General features: G+C 47.3%; 1 protein-coding gene across 1 annotated transcript in view; it reads left to right on the top strand.

Moving 5' to 3' along the window:
* Window positions 1–22697, top strand: part of ncor1 (nuclear receptor corepressor 1) — an 80084-nt gene extending 57387 nt beyond the window's left edge. The window contains 28 exon segments of the mRNA XM_030793117.1: window positions 421–883; window positions 1159–1276; window positions 2209–2392; window positions 3117–3272; window positions 5448–5611; window positions 6075–6192; window positions 6445–6534; window positions 6738–6829; window positions 7233–7401; window positions 8130–8249; window positions 8454–8528; window positions 9066–9295; window positions 9635–9974; window positions 10322–10531; window positions 10848–11051; window positions 12012–12161; window positions 13338–13550; window positions 13869–14027; window positions 14800–15267; window positions 15478–15609; window positions 17751–17893; window positions 18465–18700; window positions 19115–19261; window positions 19490–19617; window positions 20289–20342; window positions 20690–20882; window positions 21103–21275; window positions 21689–22697. Coding sequence (XP_030648977.1) covers window positions 421–883; window positions 1159–1276; window positions 2209–2392; window positions 3117–3272; window positions 5448–5611; window positions 6075–6192; window positions 6445–6534; window positions 6738–6829; window positions 7233–7401; window positions 8130–8249; window positions 8454–8528; window positions 9066–9295; window positions 9635–9974; window positions 10322–10531; window positions 10848–11051; window positions 12012–12161; window positions 13338–13550; window positions 13869–14027; window positions 14800–15267; window positions 15478–15609; window positions 17751–17893; window positions 18465–18700; window positions 19115–19261; window positions 19490–19617; window positions 20289–20342; window positions 20690–20882; window positions 21103–21275; window positions 21689–21891 — 5132 coding nt within the window. The 3' untranslated portion in view covers window positions 21892–22697.
* Window positions 22698–27739: the final 5042 nt, after the last annotated feature.

The following is a 27739-nucleotide window of genomic DNA, read 5'->3' as shown; positions in this document are numbered from 1 at the left end:
TAGGTCTGACGGGTTATGCTCTGATCCTGCACCCACCTTGTTATGCCCACTGATGGAGGGCACTGTTGGCACATGCTGTGTGTTTGTGCAGTTAAAGGTTCATTGTGTTACAGGGCAGTTTGATCCTCAAGGTAAGCCAGAGTGACCCGGGAACATGCAGTCGTAAGTGGTGGAAGGCTTGTGTGCACTTGTGTGTGTGTGTGTGTGTGTGTGTATAGATTAGAGAGAGATCTTAATGGTTTTGTTTTAATTTTACATTTTCATTTTAATTACTTTTTAAAGCTTCATCTCTAACATTCTAAAGCTTTATCTCTTAACGGCGCTTTGTTATGCGGTAACTTTCCGTTTTACTGGTTTTACTGGTTTACGTCGGTTGTGTTCTATGTCAAATCGACATCCTCCCTGATCTTCTCTCTGTAGGAGCAGACAACAGCTCTGACACAGAAAGCGCCCCATCCCCTTCTCAGGCTGACCAATCAAAATCCACCGACTCCAACTCCCAGAGCGCCGCAGCGGACGCCACGTCAGAACAGGAGCCCGCGTCCTCCAGGGCCTCCACCGCGGACCCCAAGGGCCAGGAACCTCCTTATGGGGAGCTGAGGGTGAAGCTGGAGAAGAGTCCGGAAGGTGGCGGCGGGGAGGGTGTGTCCCAGGAGGAGCGTGCCCGGGGAGCCTACGAGGGGGGCGTGCACCCCAAAAGCGAACCCCAGGACGTGGAGATGGGCCCCGGGGACGTGCAGGTGAAGACGGAGCCGGAGCTGAAGGAGAAAGGGGAGAAGCAGAGCGACACGGCCGGGCAGAGAGAGCACCCGCACTCGGACAACGACTCCAGCGCTACCTGCAGTGCGGACGAGGATGTGGACACGGAGCCGGACAGACAGAGGTGAGTCCTCAGGGGGGGTTAGTGTACAAAGGCATCGTTTAGATGGGATGTGTGTGTCAAGATTCCCCCCCCCCCCCCCTTATCTCTCCCCCTTTCTCCCTCTCTCCCTATCTCTCCCCCTTTCTCCCTCTCTCTCTGTCTCTCTCTCTCTCGCTCTCTCTCTCTCTCTTCCTCCCGTGTTTCCTACTCTCACTCCTCAGATTATCTCCCGTGTTTACTGTACATTTATGTCATTGTTCTCTCTCTCTCTCTCTCTCTCTCTCTCTGTGTGACAGGATGTATGCGGTGGACAAGCCGTCATTGCTGAACGTTGCAGGCTCGGTTTCGGCAGCCAAGCAAGCCAGTCTGAGTATACAGCAGCTTCACGAGCGTGCCGCTGCCATTCCACCAATGGTCAGTCCCCACAACCTCAACAACAACAACAACAACAACATCATCAACATCCACCCCCACTTCCTCCCCTTCCCTTACGCCCCGCCCCACAGGCCTGGGGGCAGGCCTTATTTAGAACGACCTCTCCGCCACGTGAGTCCAGAACGGCCCCCGCTCACGGCCCCCCCCCCCCCCCCCCCCCCCCCCCCCCCCCCCCCCCGCTCTAATCAAAACAATCAGACCCCACCCCCAACCCCCCTGGCCCCTCCCTCAGAGATCTGATCAGATTATGGCTAATCACTGCAATGTGTCTGTCACCTTTCCCTCAGTCCAGTGTGTTTGTGGGTGTGTGGTGGTGAGGTGATCCCTGGTTGATTTTGATGTTTGATGTTATAAATTTTGCTATTGTGTTGTGCGGAGGTTGTAGTGGGTTTTTTTGTTTGTTTGTTTTTTTGGGGTTTTTTTGCGCCTATTGGGTTGGTGGCTGTTATAATCCTGTGCAGGGGTTTCACAAATTTAACTGGGGCCCCGGATTAGCCAATCAGAACGGCAAACGTTACATGAAAAGGAGTTGTCAGATGGTTGACCACTCCCTCAAAAAGTGGTCACTCTCCACTGAGAGAACAAGTGATGTTTTTAGAGGAAGTGGAAACAAAACCTGATTTGTCATCCAGCCAGCATCAACAATCCAACAGCTTGAAATGAGTCTTAATAAAAACAAAGCAAACAAGTGAAAAGGAAAAAGGCTTGGTATGAAAGCATTAAATCTAGTCTTTGTGGGGAAGGTGCATTTGCCACATCACATAAATCAGTGCACAGCAACTCCTGTGATTTTGTGCTTGCGACTTTTTGGTGTCGCCCCCGTGCATGAATCACTCATAGCCACGTCTGATTGGACGGCACCGATTCTTATTCGTGAACGCTGATGTTAGCCCTGCTGTCCCGGCTTCCAGGTCCCAGGCCCGTTTGGGGCGGCGGGAGTCCCGGCGGGAGTGACCGGGTACACGATGCTCCAGCACCAGATCAAAGCTGTGCACGAGTCCGCCCATCAGGACGACAAGCAGAGACAGGAGCAGAACGACCCGGACCGACGGCCTCGCATCACCAGCCACAGCCCCTCCGTACTGGACCGAGACGGTGAGAGACGCAGAGAGACAGAGACGTGAAGACAGGAGGAGAAGGCAGTAATGAGAGAGAGAGAGAGAGAGACTGAACATGAGTCTAAAGGAAAGATGGAGAAAGAATAACAGCTTGTTTTTCGTTTTGGGAGCTCGTTTTATTTGTTTATTATGGAGACGTCCCTAGGAAATAAGGCAGATTTCACATGGAGAAAGAAACATTAACAAGAGCGTAATGCAGAAGTTGACCTTGATTTGAACTTTGAGCCCTTCCCTTCTTTCTTTCTTTCTTTCTTTCTTTCTTTCTTTCTTTCTTTCTTTCTTTCTTTCTTTCGTGTTTTCTTTCTTGTTTTCTTTCTCTCTCTCTCTCTGTCTGTGGTGTGACATTGTAAAGAGTGTATCCCTGTGAAGGTGTGAGGATAGGGTAGGACAGATAGTGAAATGGAGCCACAGACAGAAGGGGTGAGGTAAGTGAGAGTGAGTGTGAGGTCAGACTCAGAGATCTCCATTAGACCAGGCCTTTTCCCACCCCACGCCTCACAGGCTTTTCTCACCCTGGAGGGGGGGGGGGGGGCTGGTGTATGTCAGCAGTCAAGAATTCCACATTCGTGGCAATCATCATTTAGTTTTAATGACATTTTTTGAAGAAGAAGCTAATGTAAAAGATGTATAGATCGTTAAGAAAATACCCTTTTTATTTGTGTGTGTGTGTGTGTGTGTGTGTGTGTGTGTATCTATTCCAGGCAAGCCGTTTGCCTACATGCCTTATGTGTTGGATCCCGAGGTCCAGGCCCATGGGGTTAGACCTGGTTCTCCATACAGGCTCTCTCCCCGGGAGCACAGTAAAGCCTCTCCCCAGCCTGACCCTGCCAACCCAGCCCGCTACAGTGTGCCGCCAGGTACAGGTACCACTACAGCACGCAGCCTACCCACAGCTCTGTACTCTCCACCTCAACACTCAGTCAGGGACTCTCTCCCTCTCTCTCTTTCACCTTCTCCCTCTCTCTCTCTCTCTCTCTCTCTCTCTCTCTCTTTCACCTTCTCTCTCTCTCTCTCTCACCCTCCCTCTCTCTCTCTTTCACCTTCTCTCTCTCTTTCACCTTCTGTCTCCTTCACTCTCTTTCACTCTCTCTTTCTCTCTCTCTCTCTCTCTCTCTCTCTCTCTCCATCTCACTTTCTGTCTCTCTCTCTCACAAACTTATTTTGTCAGAAGGTTTCTTCACCAGTGACACTGTGACAACACACTGCTTGGTCATGAATAGGAATCCCCTGAAACTCAAAATGTCTGACATTATGGTTAAGTGTTTTAAAACTAACTACATTTCACGGTGTCAGAATTGGTCATCGTTAAAATCTGGTCTTCGTAACTGAAATTGCTGAAGACATTTGATTGTCGTGTATGTTGTATCTGGTCGGTTTGTTTTTGTTTGGTTTTGGGGTTTTTTTTGTCCTTTTTTTTTGTTTTGTTTTGTTTTTTTTTTAATTGTTGCACCATAAACTCCAACGTAGCACTCTGATGTGCTGGGAATTGGTGTCATTTTTGCAAGCTGGGCAGGAGGGTGATGGAAGTGGCATTTCTAAGACAGTTTTTGTCTCTGTGTAAGTAATTTCGGTGATTGTCTCGTTTTGTGTCTGAAGTCTGAGTAACGAGCACAAGCGAACCAGTGAGTGATAAGAGTTAAGCGCTGTCTCGGTGTCTGGCGGAACTTGAAATGAGTTAACAGACAAACTCATTTTCATATCTGCGTGTCTCTGACCCATTTAAGCCGCGCGCTCGCTCACAGGTCCGCGGGGACGGGAGGCCTCCTGCGCTTTTTTGCATGTTCGAGCGATTACAGAAGGTACGGGTCACCGAGTTTCTTCCTCCAGGGCGAATGGCTGGCCTTCACACGGCACCCACGTGACCCGTCTTATCAGTCTCCCGCCTAGCGCAGGACGTCCTTCCCGCAAAGCCTCCTTTTCACACGCAGTAACCAGGACCTGACCTCTGGGACTTAACCTCCACACGCCGCTTCAAAGTGACACAACTTAACCCCTCTCCGTAAAGAGACGGGAACACTTTGACCCCGTTGGTTACCTTGGGGGTTGGGCTTTGTCGGAGAACAGGTGCAAGATGTCCTCAGATTGTGGCATTTGCTTGATGGACTTTGGACGGGGGAGGGGAAAAAAAAAAAAAAAAAAAAGTCGGCATCCATAATTGATCTTGGGGATGACGGATGTGTTCCAAAGCTTTGATATTTCTCGCCGAGAAAAACCGTCCACTCTGAATGACGTAATGCGATGCAATATCCAGCGAGCTCTTCACGCTCTCTGCACACATCCTGATCCTGTGTTTTCCCACTGACTGACTGACTGACTGACGGAGACTGAAAGGCTGTGTTTAAGAGAATATATGATTGGAACTCACCTCTCAATATTTTATCAGCACATCTGCAAAGGCCCCTGTAGGAGAGAGAGACATGGAGGAGTGAAGGTGTTGAAAAATGAAAAAGGAAAGGTTTGAAACCGTAAAACGGGCAGAGTGCTGCCCCGTTCTGTACTCTGCACATTGAAGGCGTTGCTCTGCGAAGGCAGGAGATGGAGTCGCTTTTGTCTCCCACTCAAAGCCTCACCTCAGGGCTCTGATGGAACATGTGTTGGTGCCTTAGTTAGTTGGCTTCAACAGCCAATGGAAATTGTCGGTGTCTGTCTCAGATCTTTTCTTTGCTTTCTTTTTTTTTCCTTTTTTGTGTGTGTGTGTGTGTGTGTGTGTGTGTGTGTGTGTGTGTGTGTGTGTGTGTGTGTGTCAGTTTGCCTCCACTGCGGCAGCAGCTAGAGTGTCAGATAACAGCTGTTAGTGAAACTGAAGAGTTGGGAAGTCTGTCTAAGGCTCCTTTAGAAAGTCTAAGAAACCTTGTGGAGGAAAAAGGAGAGAGAGAAAGAAAGAAAGGGAGAGAGTGTCCAAGACAGGTTGAAAATGAAAAAGTTAAATGTTCTTACCTCTTTACTTTCAATTATTTATTTACTTTCACTCATCTCATGTTCTATTGTTTTTTGTTTTTGTTTTTTTTGTCCTCGTCCGTCTCCCCCTGCAGTGCTGCAGCCGGCTCCTAACCAAGTGGTTCAGAACCTTCCGGATGGAGTGCGCATGCCGTTTTCTAGGCAACGCCCAACCAACATTCCATCGCCTCCTCCTCTCATTCCCTCCTCCAAACCCACGGACAAGCCCTCCTTCATCCAGGGAGGATCCATCTCGCAGGTGAGTGCTCGAGTGTGACGTTCCCTCAAGGGGTCCGCTCGGACAACAGATTACAAACAACATCTTTTCATCATCTCTGTCAGAGCTTAAAAACAGGTTTCGCAAAGGGAACGCCATCCCCCATGCTGGAACCAGCCGCTCACTGTAAAACATTTGTTTTTATCGTCATTAAGACAAGTAGCAATTTTCCATTTATTTAATACAGTACATAAAACTGAAGACTGCTGGTGATGTAATTTTGTTCTGTTGACAGTTGAGTGCAGAGAAGAATTTGCTTTTGTTCTGATGGCAGATTGGCTTTAAAAAAAAAATTGAATTTAAAAAAACCCAGGTGCTGTTGCTTTATTGAGCAAAGCTAAAGTAAGACGCAGTTTCGGTTAGTGTACTCTGTGACATAGACACTGTGGAGAACCAGTTCGCCTCTGTAGCAGCTGTGATGACCTGCCTGTTCCTCCTGTTCCAGGGGACTCCCGGGACATACCTTCCCTCTCATACACACGCTGTGTACGGTCCAGAAGGAGCCAAAACCGTGGGCTCCATCTCACTGGGCCTGCCCCGCCAACAAGACCCCGGCAAACCTGGTGAGTCACACTGTGTGTGTGTGTGTGTGTGTGTGTCTGTGTGTGCGTGCGTGTTTGTGTGTGTTGGGCTGTCTGTCAGTCTATATGTGCTCAGTGAACCTGTTATCTGTTAAGATTTTCATGGTGGGAAAACCGGTGGATGAGCACATCAATGAATAATATTCTCTCTCTCTCTCTCTCTCTCTCTCTCTCTCTCTCTCTCTCTCTCTCTCTCTCTCTCTCTCTCTCTCTCTCTCTCTGTGTGTGTGTCAGTGTCCTGTATAAAACAGGAGGACATGCGGGGTCCGGGTGCCCAGGCGGAGGGTCTTCTCTCCAGGGCTCAGTACGAGGGTGTAGTCAGAGGTGTGTCTCAGCTCCTGTCCTGTGCTTTTATTTCTCTCCCTAAGGGAAAAAAAAAACGGAATCCCCTGTTTGAGTTTCGCTCTAATTTTTTTCAGCCTTTTTTTTACCTTTTGTCTGTAGTGAATTTAAGGTTTTTTTGCGGTGCACCCTAAGCTCAGACTGTTTGTCCTCTTTCTCTCTCTCTGTTTGTCTCTCCCATGCAGGTGGGCCTATTCAGGTCCCAGACATGGCCTTAGCCAGGGGTCCCTCTGGAAAAAACCCAGAAGGCATGCCCTTCAGAGGATCCATTACACAGGTACAAACCCCCAGAGACAGTATTTGTGTCTGTGTCTGCGCGTGTGTCTGCGTGTGTGTGTGTGTGCATGTGCATGTGCATACCTTATTTATTATATATACACACACACACATTTACTTCTTTCTGTCATAGTTAACAGTTTTAAAATCCAAGGCCAGCTAACGTATTGTCTTGTGTCTCATCCAGAATAGAATTGTCTTCCAGAATATTAAATTGATCTTTCCTTGGTATGAAACTACACTTTTACATGTGTACAGTATATCTGACTTTGTTAAAAGAATTTTTTTTTAAGGAATAAAGAGGCCCAGCTATCATTGAACATCTTGTAGATCCATTGTAATTTAATACTCTCTCTCTCTCTCTCTCTCTCTCTCTCTCTCTCTCTCTCTCTCTCTCTGAGCAGGGTACTCCAGCTCTGTCCCAGTCTGCCATAGCTGCAGACCTGTTGAAAGGCACTATAGCTAAACTGGCCACAGAGGACCTGAGCAGTCCAGAGAAAGGCCGGCCAGACACGCTCTCCAAGGCCCACGTAATCTTCGAGGGACAGATGGGCCATATCCTGTCTTATGATGGTGAGAGACCCTCCACTTTCATCCACTTTTCACTCATTCATTCACAGTCGTCATGCACTCAGTCCCACTGTGGCATAGCTCAGAGGACTCTCTCGCTGCACAGATTCTGCAGTGAGAGAATGTGTTATGGTGTGTGTTCAGATTCTGCAGTGAGAGAATGTGTTATGGTGTGTGTTCAGATTCTGCAGTGAGAGAATGTGTTATGGTGTGTGTTCAGATTCTGCAGTGAGAGAATGTGTTATGGTGTGTGTTCAGATTCTGCAGTGAGAGAATGTGTTATGGTGTGTGTTCAGATTCTGCAGTGAGAGAATGTGTTATGGTGTGTGTTCAGATTCTGCAGTGAGAGAATGTGTTACGTGGAGCGATGGTGTCTGTTTCTGAATCAAATGAGTCAGGTTCACAGTTTGAGCCTACCTGTTCTAAAGACTCCTGGACGAAATGAGGTGTGAGACGTGTGCGTGCGTGCGTGCGTGTGTGTGTGTGCGCGTGCGCGCGTGCGCGCGTGTGTGTGTGTGTGCGTGCGTGCGTGCGTGCGTGCGTGCGTGTGCGTGCGCGCGCGCGTGTGTGTGTGTGTGTGTGACTGGATAATCTTGCCTCAGTGTTTTGTCATTTGATTCCACTGAAACTGTTGGTACTCAGTAGCATGTTTTCATTCACTTGCTTTTTGACAGCGGAGAGGGAGAAGGCTGTAGAGATAACATGACACTGACTTCGTTCTCTCTCTGTAGCCATTAAAAACCCAAGGGAAGGTACCAGAAGCCCGAGGACAGGCCATGAGCTCAAACGCACTTACGACATGATGGAGGGGCCCAGAGGTCACGGGGTGAGGGAGACAGCCCCGTATGAGGGTAAGGACGCAGAGTCTGTACATGGGCAGAGTTTTAGTTGGGTTGTGTGAGACCAGAGCTTTTTCTACGGTTTCATATCACATCATTTCTGCTTTAGACCCCGTTTGGAAACTGAAACGGGAACTGTCTCTTTCTCTTCCTCTTTCTGCTCCTTTTCTCTTTCCCTTTCTCATCACCCACTTCTCCTCCCTGTCTCTGTCTCAGGCCTGATCAGTAGAGCCCTGCCCAGAGACCCAGAGTCTAAAGACAGGACTGTACTCACTGGATCCATCATGCAAGGTACCCCCAGCACTGAGCTCTCGTCTGTCTCTCTGTGAACACTACTGCATTCTCACAGATACTCATTCAGCTCTCTGCTTTTCTCTGTGAACACTACTGCATTCTCACAGATACACATTCAGCTCTCTGTGAACACTACTGCATTCTCACAGATACACATTCAGCTCCACAGCTGGTGTTTTTTTTAACCTGTTGCAGGTCTCACAGATTTGTTTTGTGTGCCTGGCTTATCCTTATAGATGGTCATATTCTGTGATTTTATTTGAAACTTGCTTAAAATATGCTTAAAATGATATTGATAAGTGAAGTTTAAGATTGGAAATTTCAGACGTGATTCTGTCTACGCGTGGCATTTTGGCTGAGCGGGCTTTTGGCACAACACGTCCTCAAGACCCAGTCTCTCTTCTGTCACAGCGTTTTATTTGTGCCAGTTTCGTTTTTATTCATTTATTTATTTATTTAAGTGTCTTTGAAGTGTTGTGGACTAAACAAATTCATTGAGGTGGTTCCCTAACGTCTGGTCCTGGTTCCCTGCAGGGACACCCCGAGCTTCATCAGACGCTTTTGAGGAGGCAAAATACAGCAAACTTATCAAGAGGGAGAGTCCACCGAGTCGCTCTTTTGAAGGGGGGATTACCAAGGGCAAGCCTTATGAAGGGGTTAACACTATTAAGGAGATGGGTCGTTCCATTCACGAAATCCCCCGCCCAGATCACGCAGGACAAGACAGTCGTAAGACTCCTGTTCTGGAAGGTTCCATCACCCAGGTAAGACTTTACTGCTGAGGCCTGATCTGGTTGTGTTTGTGTTGTGCGTGTGAGTGTGTGTGTGCATGTGTGTGAGAAGCAAGGTTAGGAGGCACTGATAAAAATCATATTCCTTCAATAGAAAGTTAAGCTAAAAGCCTACAGCAGGTCAGTCTCTCTCTGACCTGGTTCGTAGCCTCTAGAGATACAGTTGTATAGTATTTACCACATCAAATTAAAAGACAAAGTCTCAACCAGTAAACTGAGATTGTCTGAAAAGACTTTTCTTTTTCTTTTTTAAACGTTCATATTCTCTTTTCAGTGCTCCTGACCTCTCTTTCATTCTCTGTGCTCTTGCAGGGAATCCCTCTGAAGTATGAGAACCAGACTGCCATCAAACACACCGTCAAGTCCCTCATCACCAGTCCCAGTAAACCAGCGCATTCAGTCATGCCCCAGCTGGAGGCCGTGGACCGAGACAGGATCAAATACGAGGAGGCCAAGGGCTCCGACCGCGACCGTGTACGGCACACCTCTGTGGTCAACTCGGCCACCTCCGTCCTGCGGTCCACTCACCAGGAGGCGGGAAAAGCTCAGCTTAGCCCGGGCATGTACGAAGATGCCAACGCCCGCCGAACGCCTGGCAGCTACAGCAGCAGCTCCATGTCCAGAGGCTCGCCCATGTTACGGGCCCCAGAGGGTGGGTCAGGACTTAGTGTTTTAACGTTGTGCTAATGCGCTTGTTTCGGTGCATCCCTCTGTACTGTTATTCTCATACCGTTACCCCCTGACTCTGTTTGTTTTCTCTGGCCCCCTGTTCTTATTTTTATCCTTCTGTTCTTACTTTTACGGTTGTTTACGTTTGCATTGTTGGTCTTTTTGTCTGTTTTTCTTCCTCCCTGCCTTTGTGCTCCTTTCCGTTCTTTATTCTCTCTCTCGCTATTTCTGGTTTGCATAGGTTTGATCGCGTTGAGGTTATGTGTGAATGCCCGGAGCTGCGCTACACGCTTAACGGCGTGTGTTTTTCTCTCTCTCTCTGTCCGTCAGGAGGAATAACGTCTGGGAAACCCACGTCACACGAGAGGAAGAGCGCTTTGACCCCGACCCAGAGAGACAGCGTCCCGGCCAAGTCTCCCGTCTCCGGCGCCGACCCCATGGCCTCCCACAGTCCGTTTGACCCGCACCACCGACCCGTGGTACCCGGGGAAGTGTACCGGGCCCACATGCCCCACCTGGACCCCAGCCTGGCCTTCCATCGTAAGACACTCACCTTTCCCTCTTTCCTCAATGGAAACATGCAGTTGTTTTCTGAGAACGCTGTGAAAAGGCCAGCGTTTCTGTGGGAAAGGTGAAAACATGGCCATAAACAGCGTGTCATAGTGACACGAGTGCATCTCAGTGTTTGGACACAAGTGTATAGTGTTACCTGTTTTGCTTTTCTGAGCTCTGGACGGATTTTCTCCGTTGACGTCAGCAGGAGGGCAAAACAATCTGTATCTGTTTACTTGTTATTCATTCATTCATTCATTCATTCTTTTACATTTTACTTTTATCCCTCCCACTGTCCGTCCAGCTGCTTACATGTTTCCGCGGCAACCGTCTCCGACCGGCTTCCACAACACGTACCAGCTGTACACCATGGAGAACACCAGGCAGACCATCCTCAACGACTACATCACGTCCCAACAGATGCAGGTCGTGCCACGCCCTGATATGGCCAGGGGACTGTCGCCACGGGAACAGCAGATCGCCATCCCCTACCCGCCCGGGGCGAGAGGTAAGGGGGGCTCGTCTGTCGTCTGTTTGTCAGTGAGAGAGGGAACAGGAGAGAGGGGGAGAGAGAAGAAAGGATGGGTGAAGTTTGCAGATTTGTTGTGCTTGTGTGAACTAGTGGCAACCTTTTCCAGACGCTCAGAAGCAAATGACCGCTGGCAAATTGCCTCCCAATTAAAGAAAAAAAAAAAAAATCAAATTTCATGAATTCCTTTTTGATTTGCTGAAATGAGTAGTAAAATCTAATGGTGGGGCTGTTTTCATAGACAAGGTTTTCACCTGCTCTCAACATCAGTATGATCCAACATCTCTTAAGAGTGTTGCAGAGGTATCCTGCAGTGATTTGAATTCAGTCAAAGTTTTTTAGTAGTTTTAGTCTTGGTATATGAGCATTTTTTGTCTCCTCCAGTCAGTGACACGCGAGCAGTAAACTGCCTGTGAGAACCACTGATGTGTCGCTGATGTGTCACTGATGTGTCCTGGTTGGTTATACAGGCCTGACACATTGAGCACATTCAGTCGTCATTCTGGGTGCAGTTACTTTGAGGTTCTGTATTTGACATTTTAGTCTTGTTGGCTGACCACTATTCCACACTGCACCTGATTTAAACGGTATCATTTTTAATTAGCGTGTTATTTCTTTCACGAATGACTTCTTACAGTAACACACAGCCCTAACCTGCTTACTGAACTGCCCAATCAATGATCTAATCAATCAATCAACTAATTTTCAGTTGTTACACATATATAGATATGATAATGATATTTATACTTATTCAAATGGATAAAATGTCAGTGTTTAGAAGCTGCTTTCCTCTTTAGAGGGTGTTCACTCTAAACTTTTATTTAAAAACAAACAAACAAACAAACAAACAAAAAAAAAAAGAAGCAGCTAAAAGATTTGTGACTGGTGATTGGTTCTGGTTGTTCACCCTCTCTGGCCCTTTGCTTCTGTCTGTAAAAGGTATAATAGATCTAGCCCAGATGCCTCCAACTATCCTGTTGCCACACCCAGGGGGAACAGGTTCTCCCTCATTGGACCGCATCACCTACATCCCCGGACCTCAGCCCCCTTTCCCTCCTAGGGCCTTCAACCCTGCATCCATTTCTCCAGGTGAGGACCCCATCCCCCACCCCAAACCCCGCCCACCTTGTTTAGCTCCTCTCTCACCCTGCTCTTGCCCCCCCCCCTCCGCTCGACCTTTGCCCCGCCCACAGCGCCAGCTGACGTAATTTAATCCCACCTTTCTGGTCTCCGAGGAGACCCGTGCTGTTGCGTGCTGGTCCGTGTTGTACTGGTTTGACAGCTGAAGCGGTATGCTGTGGTGATTGTCCTAACCTGGTGTGGGGAGATGGGAAACCCAGAGCCTAAAGCTGGGCCTGCTTACCCTGGCTTCACTGTGTAAATGACCTTCCTGTTCGACTCTGCTCTTCCGCGCCTAAGCAAACAACTTACTCTGAAGGCTTCATGTACGAGTTGTTTCACTGGCTAAGATGATTCCTCTCTGGGCCGTGCGCTTGGTTTTTTTTTTCACGTCTGTGTTGGTACTCTGAGGCGGTTCTGTATGGATGGGGTTTTCATGCTGTCCTCTTACCGTAGTACCTCATGTTCAGTAGAGGAAATTGGCCAAACTGTGCCCTCATTTACTGCCATGGTCTCCAGCTCAGGATGCTGTTACAAGCTAGAAAAACTCGTAGTCAATGGGGTGCATCAGACCCTCATCCACAGGGTTGCTGTGTAACATGACGGTGAAAAAAGGGGGCTGTTTGGGCTCTGTTTGGGTGAGATGGGTGTTTGGGTGTTGCGTGGGCTGGTGTCTGTGTTTTGTCTGCTGTGGACACAGCTGAATTATCATCTGAGAAGAACAGGATGCTGGCAGGCTGCCGTTCCGACTCGCACATTCTGGACTTTCAGTCACCCATCACAGCCACGCTTTCTTCTTCTTCTTCTTCTTTCTTTTTTAAAACGTTCTCTTTTGTTTGGTGCTTTGTCCTAAAACAGCAAGACTAACCCTATCTATAACAGCCTGCCCCTCAATATGTTAACCACTTCACTGTCTGTTGCTGTGTGTCTGTGTGTGTGTCTGTGTGTGTGTCTGTGTGTGTGTCTGTGTGTGTGTCTGTGTGTGTGTGTGTGTGTGTGTGTGTGTGTGTGTGTGTGTGTGTGTGTGTGTGTGTGTGTGTGTGTCTGTGTGTCTGTGTGTCTGTGGTGCGTGTGCGCGCGTGTCTGTGTGTGTGCGTGTGCATGTGCGTGCGTGTGTGTGTGCGTGTGTGTGTTGGTCTCTTACAGGTCACCCGGCCCATTTGAGCGCCTCGGCAGCCAGCGTAGAGAGAGAACGCGAGAGAGACCGCGAGCGTGACCGAGAGCACCGCGAGCGAGAGAAAGAGAGGGAAAAAGAGAGAGAGAGGGAGCAGAGGGAGAGAGAGAGGGAGAGAGAGAGGGAGCAGCGAGAACAGCGGGAGAGAGAGCGCGTTGCGGTCGCCAGTGAGTACATGCGTGGAGGTGAGAGACATTCCGGTAAACACCCAAGTGTGAACTCAAAACTGTTAACCAGGGGAAATAAAAACATGACTGATTTTCTGTCCCAATACCAAGTGTCGTCAGTTTGCAGTCTTATCGTATGTAGGCCACATAGTTCAACTTGAAACTCTTTTTTTTTTTTTTTTTTTCCCTCAAGTTCTCACAGGGTGATTTTGATATGAATGACTTCTAAACACGTAGTTCCTAAAATGTAGGGGAGGGGAGGGGGGGGCTGTTCCTTTATTCAGTTTTATTTCCAGGAAACAAGCTTTTATTAAGTGTTTTTTGTTTGTTTGTCAGGCCCAGAGCAGCCAGGCAGGCCTGGTAGCCGTAGTTACCTACGTTCTCCCTCCCCCTCTGTGAGGTCACAGGAGGGCGTGGTCCAACAGAGGCCCAGCATCTTCCAGGGAACCAACAGCAAGAGCGTCATCACCCAGCTCATGTAAGACTACCCTCTGTGTGTGAGTGTGGGTGGGTGTCTGTGTGTGGGTGTCTGTCTGTGTGGGTGGGTGTGTGGGGGTGTTTGTGTGAGCAGTGATTATCTCTGTTTTACTGTGTACTGTGTGTGTTTTGTCTCTGTTAGGCCGGTGCCCTCTGTGTGTGTGTGTGTGTGTGTGTGTGTGAGCAGTGATTATCTCAGTCTTACTGTGCACTGTGTGTGTTTTGTCTCTGTTAGGCCAGTGCCCTCTGTGTGTGTGTGTGTGTGTGTGTGTGTGTGTGAGCAGTGATTATCTCAGTCTTACTGTGCACTGTGTGTGTTTTGTCTCTGTTAGGCCGGTGCCCTCTGTGTGTGTGTGTGTGTGTGTGTGTGAGCAGTGATTATCTCAGTCTTACAGTGCACTGTGTGTGTTTTGTCTCTGTTAGGCCAGTGCCCTCTGTGTGTGTGTGTGTGTGAGCAGTGATTATCTCAGTCTTACTGTGCACTGTGTGTGTTTTGTCTCTGTTAGGCCGGTGCCCTCTGTGTGTGTGTGTGTGTGTGTGTGTGAGCAGTGATTATCTCAGTCTTACAGTGCACTGTGTGTGTTTTGTCTCTGTTAGGCTGGTGCCCACTGTGTGTGTGTGTGTGTGTGTGTGTGTGTGAGCAGTGATTATCTCAGTCTTACTGTGCACTGTGTGTGTTTTGTCTCTGTTAGGCCAGTGCCCTCTGTGTGTGTGTGTGTGAGCAGTGATTATCTCAGTCTTACAGTGCACTGTGTGTGTTTTGTCTCTGTTAGGCCGGTGCCCTCTGCAGCAGCTGCTGCCGCTCAGCCTGGTTCACGCTACGGCAATGCAGCCGACGCACTGGCCGCACTGGTGGATGCAGCAGCCTCTGCCCCTCAAATGGAGGTGGGGAAAGTTAAAGAGGGCAGGAGAGAGGAGGGAGGAGCGAGTCGCGAGGAAGAGATGGCGTCGGCTCGGAGGGCGGCGGCTTTAGAGCAGCAGGAGGCGGAGAGACGCTCCATGCAGTCGCCTTACGGCATGTCGCTGCCTGGGGGAAAGCCACACCCCTCTTACAGCGAAGGGGCGGGGCCAGGGACCGCAGGGGCGGGGAAAGACAAACCTCCGTCCACAAAGTCACGCATCGAGGAAGAGCTCCGCACACGAGGGAAGACCACGATCACAGCCGCCAATTTCATCGACGTCATCATCGCGCGACAGATCGCCTCGGATAAGGACTCGCGAGACAGAGCGTCCCAGAACGCTGAACCTTCCGGAAACTGTGAGTGACAGAGGGCTGGATAGAACGGCTGTGGGCTTAGAATGTCAGAGTGCTCTCAGACGTGGAGTCACTGTTATGTTAGGGGGGGGTTTTCGGGAAACAGAATAGTTCTCACTCTTTGTGCACCCGAATGATTTTGCCCTGATTCATCCAGTATGTCTTATCAGTGCTTGAATTTCCTTTCTCTCTCTGTCTCTCTCTGTGCTGTAGCATCGTCTGGGCGGTATGATGCTCAGGGGGGAGGAGCCATAGAAGTGATCAGTCCTGCCAGCTCTCCAGTACAAAGCCAGGAGAAGGCAGAGGGTGCGTTTCCCCCGGAGAAGAGCTCACAGCAGGGCACAGGTGAGACAGTGCCCGCTAACTCTAGCCCTCACCCTGTAGGCCTGCAGTCAGAAAGTGAAAGAGACGGCGCCCCCTGTCTAACCCTCCTCCTGTAGGCCTGCAGTCAGACCGTGAAAGAGACAGCGCCCCCTGTCTAACCCTCCTCCTGTAGGCCTGCAGTCAGACAGTGAAAGAGACAGCGCCCCCTGTCTAACCCTCCTCCTGTAGGCCTGCAGTCAGAGTGTGAGAGAGACAGCGCCCCCTGTCTAACCCTCCTCCTGTAGGCCTGCAGTCAGAGTGTGAGAGAGACAGCGCCCCCTGTCTAACCCTCCTCCTGTAGGCCTGCAGTCAGACAGCGAGAGAGACAGCGCCCCCTGTCTAACCCTCCTCCTGTAGGCCTGCAGTCAGACAGTGAGAGAGACATGCACTGAGGACAGTATGGAAGGGAGAAAGAGTGTAAAGGAGGGTCGTTAACGTAAACTGAGGACCGAATAGACACAAAAACTTATGACCAGTGGACCATGCGTGGCTCTTTTTAGGGTAAAGTAATGCTCTCCACTTTTAAAAATGCCACCAAAGTCTACAACCTCCGAATGATGGTCAGTTCCACTTTTAATCATTAACTTGGGTCATTTATGTGTGATAGCAACATGTAAAATAGCTTAAATGAATGGACCAGATTTATCTAACAGCTAATTACAAGCTTTCCATCTGCTTTGTGTTGCCATTTTCTTTGCTACAAGTCCAGAGAGGAATGTTTCAGCTCAGGGGTAGGACAGGAGGTGTGTCTAACAGTCAGGGGTGTGTCTAACAGTCTTGTTTGAAAGAGTCACAAAAAGTCCAGTGTTGCATAGGGCTCTCCTCGGTGCATGAGAGTCAGTGAGAAAAGGCTGCACTCTTCAGGCAGAACATGATGGTGCCACAAGGGGGTGCTAGTGACTCACTATTCTTCATGAGTGAATTGGTCCACTGCCCAGCGATTATGTTTACGTTGTTACTATCAGTGATGTAACAGTTAGTAATGAACACTTAAAAATAAGGGGTTTGGTACGATATAGTTATTTATTGTGGCATGCTATTACTGTTTGTGGTGTGTTGATGTGACCATGCCAGTTAGAGAGATAAGTAAATATGTCATTGTTCTGTGTTTAGCGTGATGACTGTGTGTAATATGTAGCTTTTTTTTCCCCCATGTGCTAATGGTGAGTGTTAAAGGCGGTGAGTCGGCATTAGCAGAGCAGGTCCGGTTATGGCAGGGCGCTAATGTTAAAGGCGGCGAGTCGCCATTAGCAGAGTAGGTCTGGTTATAGCAGGGCGTTAATGTTAAAGGCAGTGGGTCGCCATTAGCAGAGCAGGTCTGCTTATAGCAGGGCGCTAATGTGAAAGGCAGTGAGTCGCCATTAGCAGAGCAGGTCTGGTTATAGCAGGGCGTTAATGTTAAAGGCAGTGAGTCGCCATTAGCAGAGCAGGTCTGGTTATAGCAGGGCGTTAATGTTAAAGGCAGTGAGTCGCCATTAGCAGAGCAGGTCTGGTTATAGCAGGGCGCTAATGTTAAAGGCAGTGAGTCGCCATTAGCAGAGCAGGTCTGGTTATAGCGGGGCGCTAAACCCTGAGACGGGCAGATGGCAGGCTGTGGTTTCCTTCCTCTGAAAACGTGTCAGTTTTAGTTTGTTTGGCTGCTGTTGTTGTGAGGTTCACCAACAGACATTTGTGACCAGAAATCATCGGTGAGATTATCTTTGTAAACAGGACAAAAAGCTGAGATTCTCCACGCAGCATCCTCCCTCTGCCTATATACACACACACACACACACACACATACACACACACACACACACATACACACACACACACACACACACACACACACACACACACACACACATACATACATACACACACACACACACACACACACACACACACACACACACACATACATACACACACACACACACACACACACACACACACACACACACACATACACACACACACACACACACACACACACACACACACACTGAAAGTCGTGCTGTTTTACTCCAGTTTACATTAGAGTCCTGTGTGAGAACCTGCTTCAAGACACCACATGGAGGAATGAGGAGACACCAGCCCCAGATAAAGATCTCTCACTATGTCTCTCTCTCTGTTCTGCACAGGTGGGATGAGAGGGTTTGAAATGAGTCGCTATCGCCAGCAGGGGGAGTCAGCCGCACCCCAGCTTCCCCCTTCATCACAGAGTGACGGATATAACCCAGTCCCTAAAACACACCGCGTCATGACCCTGGCCGACCACATCTCGGTGAGATACATATACACACACACACACACACACACACACACACTCACAAAGGATGTCACACAGAGGTGAAGTTGTGGTGTGATAATTGAGTTGCGGAAGTTGAGAGAGAGTGTTGACCTTAATGTGTGCTCTGATCGTAAACTGATCTGATGTGTTTTTCGCTCTGTCTGCGTCTCTCGCACATTTTCTCACTCTCAGGCCAGCTGTGTCTCCACCTCTTCTTTCCACTCTTTCTGTTTCCCATTACTGATCTCTCTTTCTGTGTCCTTTTTTTTTTTTTTCCCCTCATTTGGGTATATCAGCCTTTCTCTCTCTCTCTCTCTCTCTCTCTCTCTCTCTCTCTCTCTCTCTCTCTCTCTCTCTCCCTCTCTCTCTCTCTCTCTCTCTGTGAATGCTACACTGCTGATTTGGACAGGATTATTAATGTTATTTCACTGTTTACTGCCCCACTGCAGAAATATGCAGTTCAGCGATGCTAAAGAAAGGGTGTGTGTGGGGGGGAGAGGAAGCAAAGGTCAAAGGACACTTCTTACTAAATCAATTCTTCTCTTTCCCTCCCCCTCTTCCACAGCATATCATCACGCAAGACTTTGCCAGGAATCAGGATCCTGCTCCTCCCTCCAGCTCCCTGCCCGCCTCCTCCTCCTCGGCCACGCCCACATTCCAGAGCTCGGTGGCGGGCGCTGGGTCGAGAGGTGCCAAACTTCCCAGTCGCTACAGCCCCGAAAACCAAGTCCACCCCTCACACCATCAGAGACCACCCAGCCAAGTTTCCCCAGAGAGTGCTGCCGACAAGCCCCGGTCCAGGTACACTGCACACACGCACACACACTCTCTTTCTCTCTCACTCACACAAACACACACACCCTCTCTCTCTCTCTCTCTTTCTCTCTCTCTCTCACTCTCTCTCTCTCTCTCTCTCACACACACACACACTGTTGTCTCATTCTCTTGCACACGTGGGCTTGCGCGCGCGCGCACACACACTCTCTCTCTCTCTCTCTCTCTCTCTCTCTCTCTCTCTCTCTCTCTCTCTCTCTCTCTCTCTCCCTCTCTCACACACACACTCAGTAACATGCACTTTTATGGTCTTGCGACCTTAAAGACTCAACAAATTGCATCCTGCGTGTCCACAGACCCAGATAACACATTATTTCCTCTCCCCATCCATCCCTCCCTAGAATGTGAAGATAAATGAGTTTGTCTGTGTCTGTGTCTCAGACCAGGGAAATCTCCGGAGCGCGGTGGGCGTGGTCTGGAGAACTATGAGCCCATCTCTCCTCCTCAGAGTTACCCGGGCAGCATGGACAAGCAGGACCCAGGTCTGCTCCAGAGCCAAAGACGAGATGCAGAACTCCCCGAGCAGAGGTCTGGACGCTGTGTGTGCGTGTGTGTGAGAGAGAGAGATGCTGTAATCACCTGTCTGCCACATTTTACTGACATGTTATGACTTTACCTGTGTGTGTGTGTGTGTGTGTGTGTGTGTGTGTGTGTGTGTGTGTGTGAGAGAGATGCCGCAATCACCTGTCTGCCACATTTTACTGACGTGTTATGACTTTACCTGTGTGTGTGTGTGTGTGTGTGTGTGTGTTCCAGGACGGACTCTCGCTCTCCAGGCAACAGTAGCTACCTGCCCTCTTTCTTCACCAAACTGGAGAACACGTCGCCCATGGTCAAATCCAAGAAGCAAGAGATCTTCCGTAAGCTGAATTCCTCTGGTGTCGGTGACTCTGATGTCGGTAAGTGAACTCTTGTCCTAATCGTCCTGTACCCCACACTTCAGACCCAGTACGAAACGTTCCACGGGACAGAACCAGTACAGATCTGTGGTGGTAGTGTTAAGGATTTGGATCGGGTCTGTGGGATGTCAAATGCAGTTCTGTAAATGCGATCCGTTTAAAGCCGTAACTTCTGATCACATTGGGCTAGCGCTGGGAGGGGTTTTCCTCTCTAATAGGTACTTTGCTCACATTAATTGTATTTAATATCTGGTTTGTGTGTGTGTGTGTGTGTTTGTGTAATTAAATAAATCTGACTAATGGAACTGATGCTCAGTGTGTTGCCTTGAACACTATAGAGTTTCCCACTTTGCCCTGACAATACTGACCCACTGAAGTAAACATGCACTAACAGACTAACACCTTTCCTGCTACGGGACGTTTGTGTCTGTTATGTCAGTGTTAGTTAGAGCAAAATTAACTTACCCTCCCTGTTAACTCTGTCAGTTTTCTCAATGTGGTTCATACACACAGTCTTGTCTCAGTAAAAATCAGAAACCCACCGTGCAAGTGTTGTTTGCTTTAAACCTTTCTGAAAGTTTTTTTTTTTTTTTTTACACTACCTGCAGTCCATATGTGGTGTGAAGTGAATTTGTGTTTGTTTCTTGGCTCTGCAGGTAATGCTCAGCCAGGCACAGAAATTTTCAACCTGCCTGCAGTGACCAGCTCAAGTACGTCTATAAGTCAGACCTGATCTCTTTTATTTCACTCAAAATCCACTCTGACTGCTCTTCTTCTCATTCCTCTCCTCTCTCTGTTAACTCCTCCCCTATTCCGCTCTTCTCCGTGTTAACTCCTCCCCCATTCTTCTCTCCTCTCTGTTAACTCCTCCATTCCTCTCTTCTGTCTCTTCACTCCTGCCTTTTTTCATGCATGATCTATCTACCTAACCTTTATCTCACAAACGACACCCTGTCCTAACATTGTGTCTGTGTGTGTGTGTGTGTGTGTGTGTGTGTGTGTGTGTGTGTGGGTGTGTGGGTGTGTGTGTGTGGGTGTTTGCGTGCGCTCTCTGTAGGCAGCATAAATCCGAGGAACCATTCGTTCAGTGACCCGGCAAGTAACCTGGGCCTGGAGGACATTATCCGGAAGGCTCTGATGGGCAATATGGAGGAGAGGCAGGATGACCAGTCTCTCCCCCCCAATCCAAACAGCTCTGCCCCCGACAGCCGACAGGAGACCAACCCCTCACCCAGCTCAGGTACACGCTCACAGGCCTCTCTCCCTCTCACGCCCCACACCTCCAGACCCCTCACTTACCGAGAGAGTGATTTCATTCACACATGTGCTACTGGGACACAGGATCTCATATCCAGCACTCCTCACTCACATCTACACAGACAGAAAATCAAGGCTCCAAGACATGGACAAAAAAAGTGACCTAACGTACTGAAGGTAACAGGTTTCACTGGATCTTGTGTTTTGCTCAGTGGGGAAGCAGAAGCTCCAGGGTAAGGCCAGCAGCCGTAAATCCAAGTCGCCCACCCCGGGACAGGCCTACTCCATAGGGGAACGCCCGTCATCAGTCTCATCTGTCCACTCAGAGGGGGATTACCACAGACAGGCCCCAGCGTGGGCGTGGGAGGACCGACCCTCATCCACAGGTCTGCCCCCCCCTCACCCCCCCACCCACCCATTGTAGTTGTTGGTTGTAGTGTCTTTGTGGTGGACTGTTGTGTGTGTGTGTGTGTGTGTAATGAATGGAGGCTGTATGTAGAAGGATGACCTCCTGTCTGTAGTTTAGCTGATGTCAGTAATCAGAGCTCAGTGCACAGTAGACACAGGACTGCTCACCAGAAAGAATTTCAAAAAACTTTAAAAAACAAAACGAGCAGATAAAAAAAAAAAATAAAAATCTGTTCACTGGTAATATTGTTACTAAGTTCAGTCAGTTGATCTGTTCTTTTGGTCACCGTTTCATCTAATCCTGTAAACTGAAGAATGTGAAAACACATGAGGAACATGAGATGCTGACGCCTCTTTCTCTCTCTCTCTCTCTCTCTCTCTCTCTCTCTAGGCTCCATGCAGTTCCCTTATAACCCTCTGACAATGCGAATGCTGAGCAGCACACCACCTGCCTCCATGGCCTGCCCCTCACCCTCCATGCAGTCCCAGCAGCAGCCACAGGGGGGTGCCGCACCTGTGGCCCCCAACCGCGTATGGGAACGGAAACCGCTGCTGTCGGAGCAGTACGAGACCCTGTCGGACAGCGACGACTGAGCCAACCTACCAGTTCCAGCCTCTCTCTCTCTCTCTCTCTCCCTCTCCCTGTCCTGCTCTAAGGAACGCCCTGTATGAGTACTGCACCCAGCCATTGAGAGTAGGCCCTGGGTGGGAGGAGTCTTTTTTTTTAGTGCGCCAGCGACCCCTGGTGGTAAGCTGCGGTAACCGCAGCCAGAATCTTCAGGAGACATGAACTCTTTCAATGTGTGGAAGCTTTAACACGATCTGTCTGCCACAGGACGAAAACTCTTATAAGGCCAGAATACAGAACAGCGAAAACCATGAAGAACTTGTAAAGAAATGGAAAAAAAAAACAAAACAAAAAAGAGACTCTGCTCAGATTTGTTCAGTTTCTGTAAAGAAATGCTACTTTTGTCTTTAAAAAGAAAAAAAAATCAATGTATGTAAATAGAGTAACCTTTTTTTGTGCTGTGTGTGTGTGTGTGTGTTTTTGTTTTTCTCCTTTTTTTTTTTCTTGTTTTAATGTTGCTTTTAAACCAGAGTCCCGTTGGTTTGAGTGGATGTAAGAACTGTGAGGTTTGCATTCCTTGAAGGTGCAGTGAACCTTTTAGGCCCTGTCTGCAGCCTTACCATCAGAGACTTCAGTGAACAAACCAACTGTCCCCGCCCCCTGTCCCCGCCCCTCTCCCACCACCCGCCACCACCATCACCATCACCACCACCACAACAGCAAGGACTCCCAAACCACACGGAAAAGTGAGCATTTCAGTTGCACGCTTGTTAGACGGGGCAGTATCTCTGCGTGGCGCTGTGGAGACGCGTGAATGGAACGTTTTTCAAACCGGATACGTCGGGAGAAAGGCGAGATTTTGTCAGCCGCCGAGGAAAAAAAAAAAATAAACAAAAACAAAAGGAGAAAAAAAAAAAAAAGAAAGATAGCTAACGAAGACAGACACCACACCCCCATTGTTGTTATTATTGTGAATAAGTTCCGAACACTGGTGTTGGAGCCATTTTCAGAAACAGGAGGAATAAGCTGAATGTTTTTGTTTTTGTTTTTCATTCTTTCATTTTTTTTTTAATCTTTTGGAGTGTATGTCGGAGTGCAGGGCTTGTCCGAGTCGGGGCCGGCCGTAAATGCACGCAGCCTGGTGCTTTACGCTGAAGCTCCAGCATGCTCGACGCGGTCGCTCGACGGATCTAAAAGCTCTTCCTTGGTTTGTTTTTTTGTTTTGTTTTTTTCTCTCACTCTTTCCCCCCCCCCCCCTTCTTGGGACGTTGCCATGGTGATTTAAGTTCACTCGATTCCCAACTGTCATACTTTGGAGAGTGTCCCTTGGGCCAGAGGAGGACGGCAGCTTCCACTTTTTCTCTTTTTAACCAAAGGGATAGGACGATATGCTCTTTTGTTCTGTTTGTTCAAATTTAGCCCCTCCCCCTCTCAATTTCTATTGGTTCTGTTTGATCAAGTTCGAACCTGTACACTCTGTCCAAAAATGAAACAAAAAAAAGACAAACCAGAGAGAGGAACCAAATGTAAAAACACCTCTGCACCATTGTTGCACTTTTTTTTCTTTCTTTCTTTCTTTTTCCCTTGTTTTGCTTTGTACCTTTTACCGACTTAAAGAAGCATACTACCTGTATCCGAAGTTAGTCGAGCTCCTGCAGAGGTCTGGAATTCTCTAGTTTCTTCATGCACACCTGTTTTTCAGTAGCACGTTTCGTGTCCTCTGCAGATCTGAATGATTTGGGTTTGTGTCTATTCTTGTCCCTGTGTTAGCGTTGAGCCTTCAGCCTGTCTTTGATTTTAGTGTATGGTACAGTAATAGAAGCTGCCGCATTGAAGTAGTGGCTTTTCACCACCTTTGTTTTTTTTTGTTTTTTTTTTTTTTTGTATATTTTCTTTCTGGGTGTCCAAAAAAAAAAAAGAACTAAGCTTGTTTTGGTCATTTACAGAAATATAACTTGCATTTATTGAAAATTATGACAAGGTCTAGCCAACAGTGACAGTTACCGCAATATTCCATGGCAAGTCTCTGAGCGTCGCTTTTTTCCCCCTTCCTTTTCTTATACGTTGTTTTTTTCCTTTGCTTCAGTAACAAGATCAGTCTGTTCTCCATTTTGATGTTTTCGTTTCATTTCATTTTGCCTCTTTTTTTTTTTCTTCTTTTTAAAAGGCCCTAGAGCTCATGCAATTTTTCTCTTTTTTTTTTTTTTTTTTTACTCTTTTTTCAACATCATTGTTATTCATCCTGTTTTAATGGGATGTTTAGTGTTTACAACGGCGTTGACAAAAACAAAAACAAAAAAAGTGGGTGAAACTTGAATCTTAAGAAATGAAATTTCGGTCGTTCTGTCATTCGGTCTCTCCCATCAGTCCAACACCTTGCAGTGGTGACTTTGTATTTTTTTTTTTTGTTTTTGTTTTTTTTTGTTTTTTAACTTTTTTTTTTTTGTCTGTTTCAAATCGAGACTTGAAGACCCCGTGTATCCCATGATGTTGAAGCGCAGTGTTTGTATCGCACAATGTCTCTTAAGTAGTCGATTACAAAGGTTCAGACCAATCAATAAAGTGGAATGAGACTCCACCATTCTGAAACACAGCCTTGCTTTCTCCGATCCTTTCTTTCTTTCTTTCTCTCTTTCATCCTTCCTGTGGCTAACTGGATTATCAGTTAAGCTATTTTGTGAAAAAAAAAAAAAAAAACTGTGAGTTTGTTCTGTGTGGAGTGGGGAAGAAGAGATTTTTCCAGAAATGTTGTTGAATGAGTACCAGATTTAGATCAACTTGGCAAAAACACGACGCCTCTCTGTTCAGGGGTTAGGACTAACAGACATGAGACAAGCCTCTTACGGCCAAGAAGCCTCAGCCGTGTCTCACATTTTGGCCAAAAAACAGCGTCGCTAAACTGGTGTGGGAGTGTGTACAAATTGGCAAGGGATATTTTTGGTTGACAGGGATGTTTTACACAGGCGTAAAGTACATTTTTATTACTGTCCCCTGGCATTTTCAGCATTTAACATAAATACAAATACAGAAATGAACAATCACAGTATTTCACAACATGGTGGTAAATAATGCTCATATTCTTCAGGTTTAGCCATGCATAGGTCAACGGTCTGAGTCAATCCTCCAAATATTCATTTTTTTTAAGTATCTTTGCATGTTTGTAACCTATTTTGGTAAATTATTCTTCAGCAAGGCACGATCAGAGGTCCTCACACTTTGGTCATGAGGTTACCTACTGTCAGGAAATGATAGTCAGAGAAGTCTCACCTCCTCCCAGACTGCAAAAGTCACATTCATTTAATCCTCTGAGAACTTGACAACTGACAATTTCACTGCCACCAAAATGCTTTTTGCCTTCAGATTCTGGCATTTATGGAGCATCTGCTGTTGTGATCTGTTAGCCATCTGTGGTAAGAGAACTTTTTTCGTGTGTGTGAAAATAATTTTGCTTTCAAAGTTGAACGCGTTGCACTTACTCACTTAAAACGATATGTGAACAGCATACGGAGTTGGATTAACAAATTAATACCAGAAGTACTGGTGTCTAAACAATACACGTGTCACCTTTAAATCAAATCATAAATATTCATCAGATGAACATGTGAGGTTGAGGTCTTCAATGGGGCTCTGGCAGTTTGTCAGTTTCTCAGAGAGATTCATACAAATATTAGTAAAACAACGCACCAGTAATAAACACTGTAAAGGTCCTAAGTGCAGTCGATAGTATGAAGTGTTTGCCTACTTTTTTTTAGAGTTACAGAGACCACAGGTGAAGATTTTGAGCATTTTTATGTTTGTAAATTTGAACTGTAAATTTGATATATCTCGAAGTGCCAAAAGGCCTGTTGTGAAGATGTTTCCTCAGTGTGTGTGTGTGTGATTTTGGCACCTCTTTCTCAGGAGGAACATCATGTCTGAGAACGTTTTTGAGGAGCATCAATATAACCACAGTGTTACACTCTGATGTTCTGCTGCCATGTTATTTTGAGCCAGTCCTCCTTGGATCGGACAAGACTGCAGATATAGCTGTAGTGTGGAGTCACATCAACGCAACACAACCCAACTTACTGGAGATCACTCTGAGTGGTGAAGTTAGGCCTTGGAACCGTAAAAATGGACGTATTAAGACATTCCCCAAATTCACTGAATCTGGAAACTTCTCTGTTCTCCTCCGTGAAGTCCAAGTGTCTGACCTGGGACTCTACCGCTGTGAACTGTTTAATGGTACTGGCTGTAGCATCGCCTATCAGGAGATGCAGCTCTGTGAGTTTTTACTGAAGCTGCCAACGTTGGCATGAAATACATTTACAAACAGACTCATATATGTCTAAATTACATTTTCACATTTTGATATCATAGTTGAGCATGTCGCATAAATGCAAACTGTTCTTATGAGGAATGCCGTGTATGTAGTGACAGAATGTTCTGTTTTATCGATGGTTTTTAAGATGTTTTTTTTTACGTTAAACCCATGCGCAGCTCTTCTGAAAACACATAATTTATCTCTTTATGCACCTGTCCTCTCTAAGATGATAAACATAACGTGTTCAGGACATTCAGGGTTGGTTTGCCTGGTGCGTCTTCTAAAGTGCGTCTTCTTAATTCATGGACTATACCCAGCATGCTTGCATCTGCTTATCGCAATTACCTTTTTTTTTTTTAAATCGCAGAGATATTATCCACTAGTGTTTCTCATTAAAACAGCACATTTCAGTTCAACCCCGGTGTTGAGACAATTCGTTTATTTATTTGATCTTTATACCTGTGAATGGCTTACTCGACTTGTAAAACAAATGGGCCGTTCATTGGCTTTGTCAGAGCTGAAGATCATTGACGTATACCGTTTATTCGCGAATGTGTTTTGTCATTTTCACGTTACTGATTAGACTGTTTTAAAACGCACCACAGATAACTCTCCGCCTCACGACTGGAGTGTCACCGCAGGAGTGGCAGGAGCAGGGGCAGTTTTTCTGTGTCTCCTCCTCGCCTGTGTCCTCTACATGCTCTGGAAACGTGAGTCTGTCTTTTTACAGCTGATATTTGCGCTCTGAGGAAACTCTGGACTTCTGGGTCAGGACGTTAGACGTGATGTACGGATCAGAGGTCTCGAAAACGTTTATCGCAACAGCAAATTAGACTCTTTTTCGAATGTTTCTTTCAGAATTAAAAGTTGCATTTGAAATCAAGCAACAATCACAGTTTTTGATGCTGCGTTGCCACGTCGTCATCGTCGTCATGCTTTATGCCCAAAAACACGCATGCGACACCATCGGGCATGTGCCAATGGTCATGCGACAATCTGATAGGATCTGCAGCTGAACGCCTTGCTCACCCATTACTGTCTTCAGAAACAAATCTGAAGAATGATTAAAATTATGTTTCTGACGACATGATTAAAATGTTCTTTTCTTACAGAACGCGGCAACGCCAGTCTTCAGCAAACTCAAGGTATGTGAAATTTACGTGAATAAGAGTATGGTTGAGAAGGTGTTCTATTTCACACGTAGAGTAAGATTAAAACCCTCAAAAACCACCAGAATGCACAGCTCCAGCTTGCAGCAGCATGGGTTTGGGCACTGGGTTTTCTTGATACATGCTATAGTTTTACTGTCTGCTCCTGTTCACTGATTACAGGTGTCAGCTCAGAGCTTACAAATGTGAAACAGACGGAGATATGCAGTGAGTTTCTCTCCGCTTTAAATACAGTCATAAATACAGTTCGTTAAAACCAAACAGTGTGGGATTGGAGTCATTATATTGGACAGTAATAAAGAAACCTAAAGCACCAGCATGTACAGAAGTGTAGTTGAAAGTTGTGCAGTATATACTGTTAATGAACTGCAGTCTGTGAAAATGAGACAACACATGGAGTCA

This window comes from Chanos chanos, chromosome 15, assembly GCF_902362185.1.
Source record: "Chanos chanos chromosome 15, fChaCha1.1, whole genome shotgun sequence".
Lineage (NCBI taxonomy): Eukaryota > Metazoa > Chordata > Actinopteri > Gonorynchiformes > Chanidae > Chanos > Chanos chanos.
This window is presented reverse-complemented; position numbering and strand designations above follow the sequence as displayed.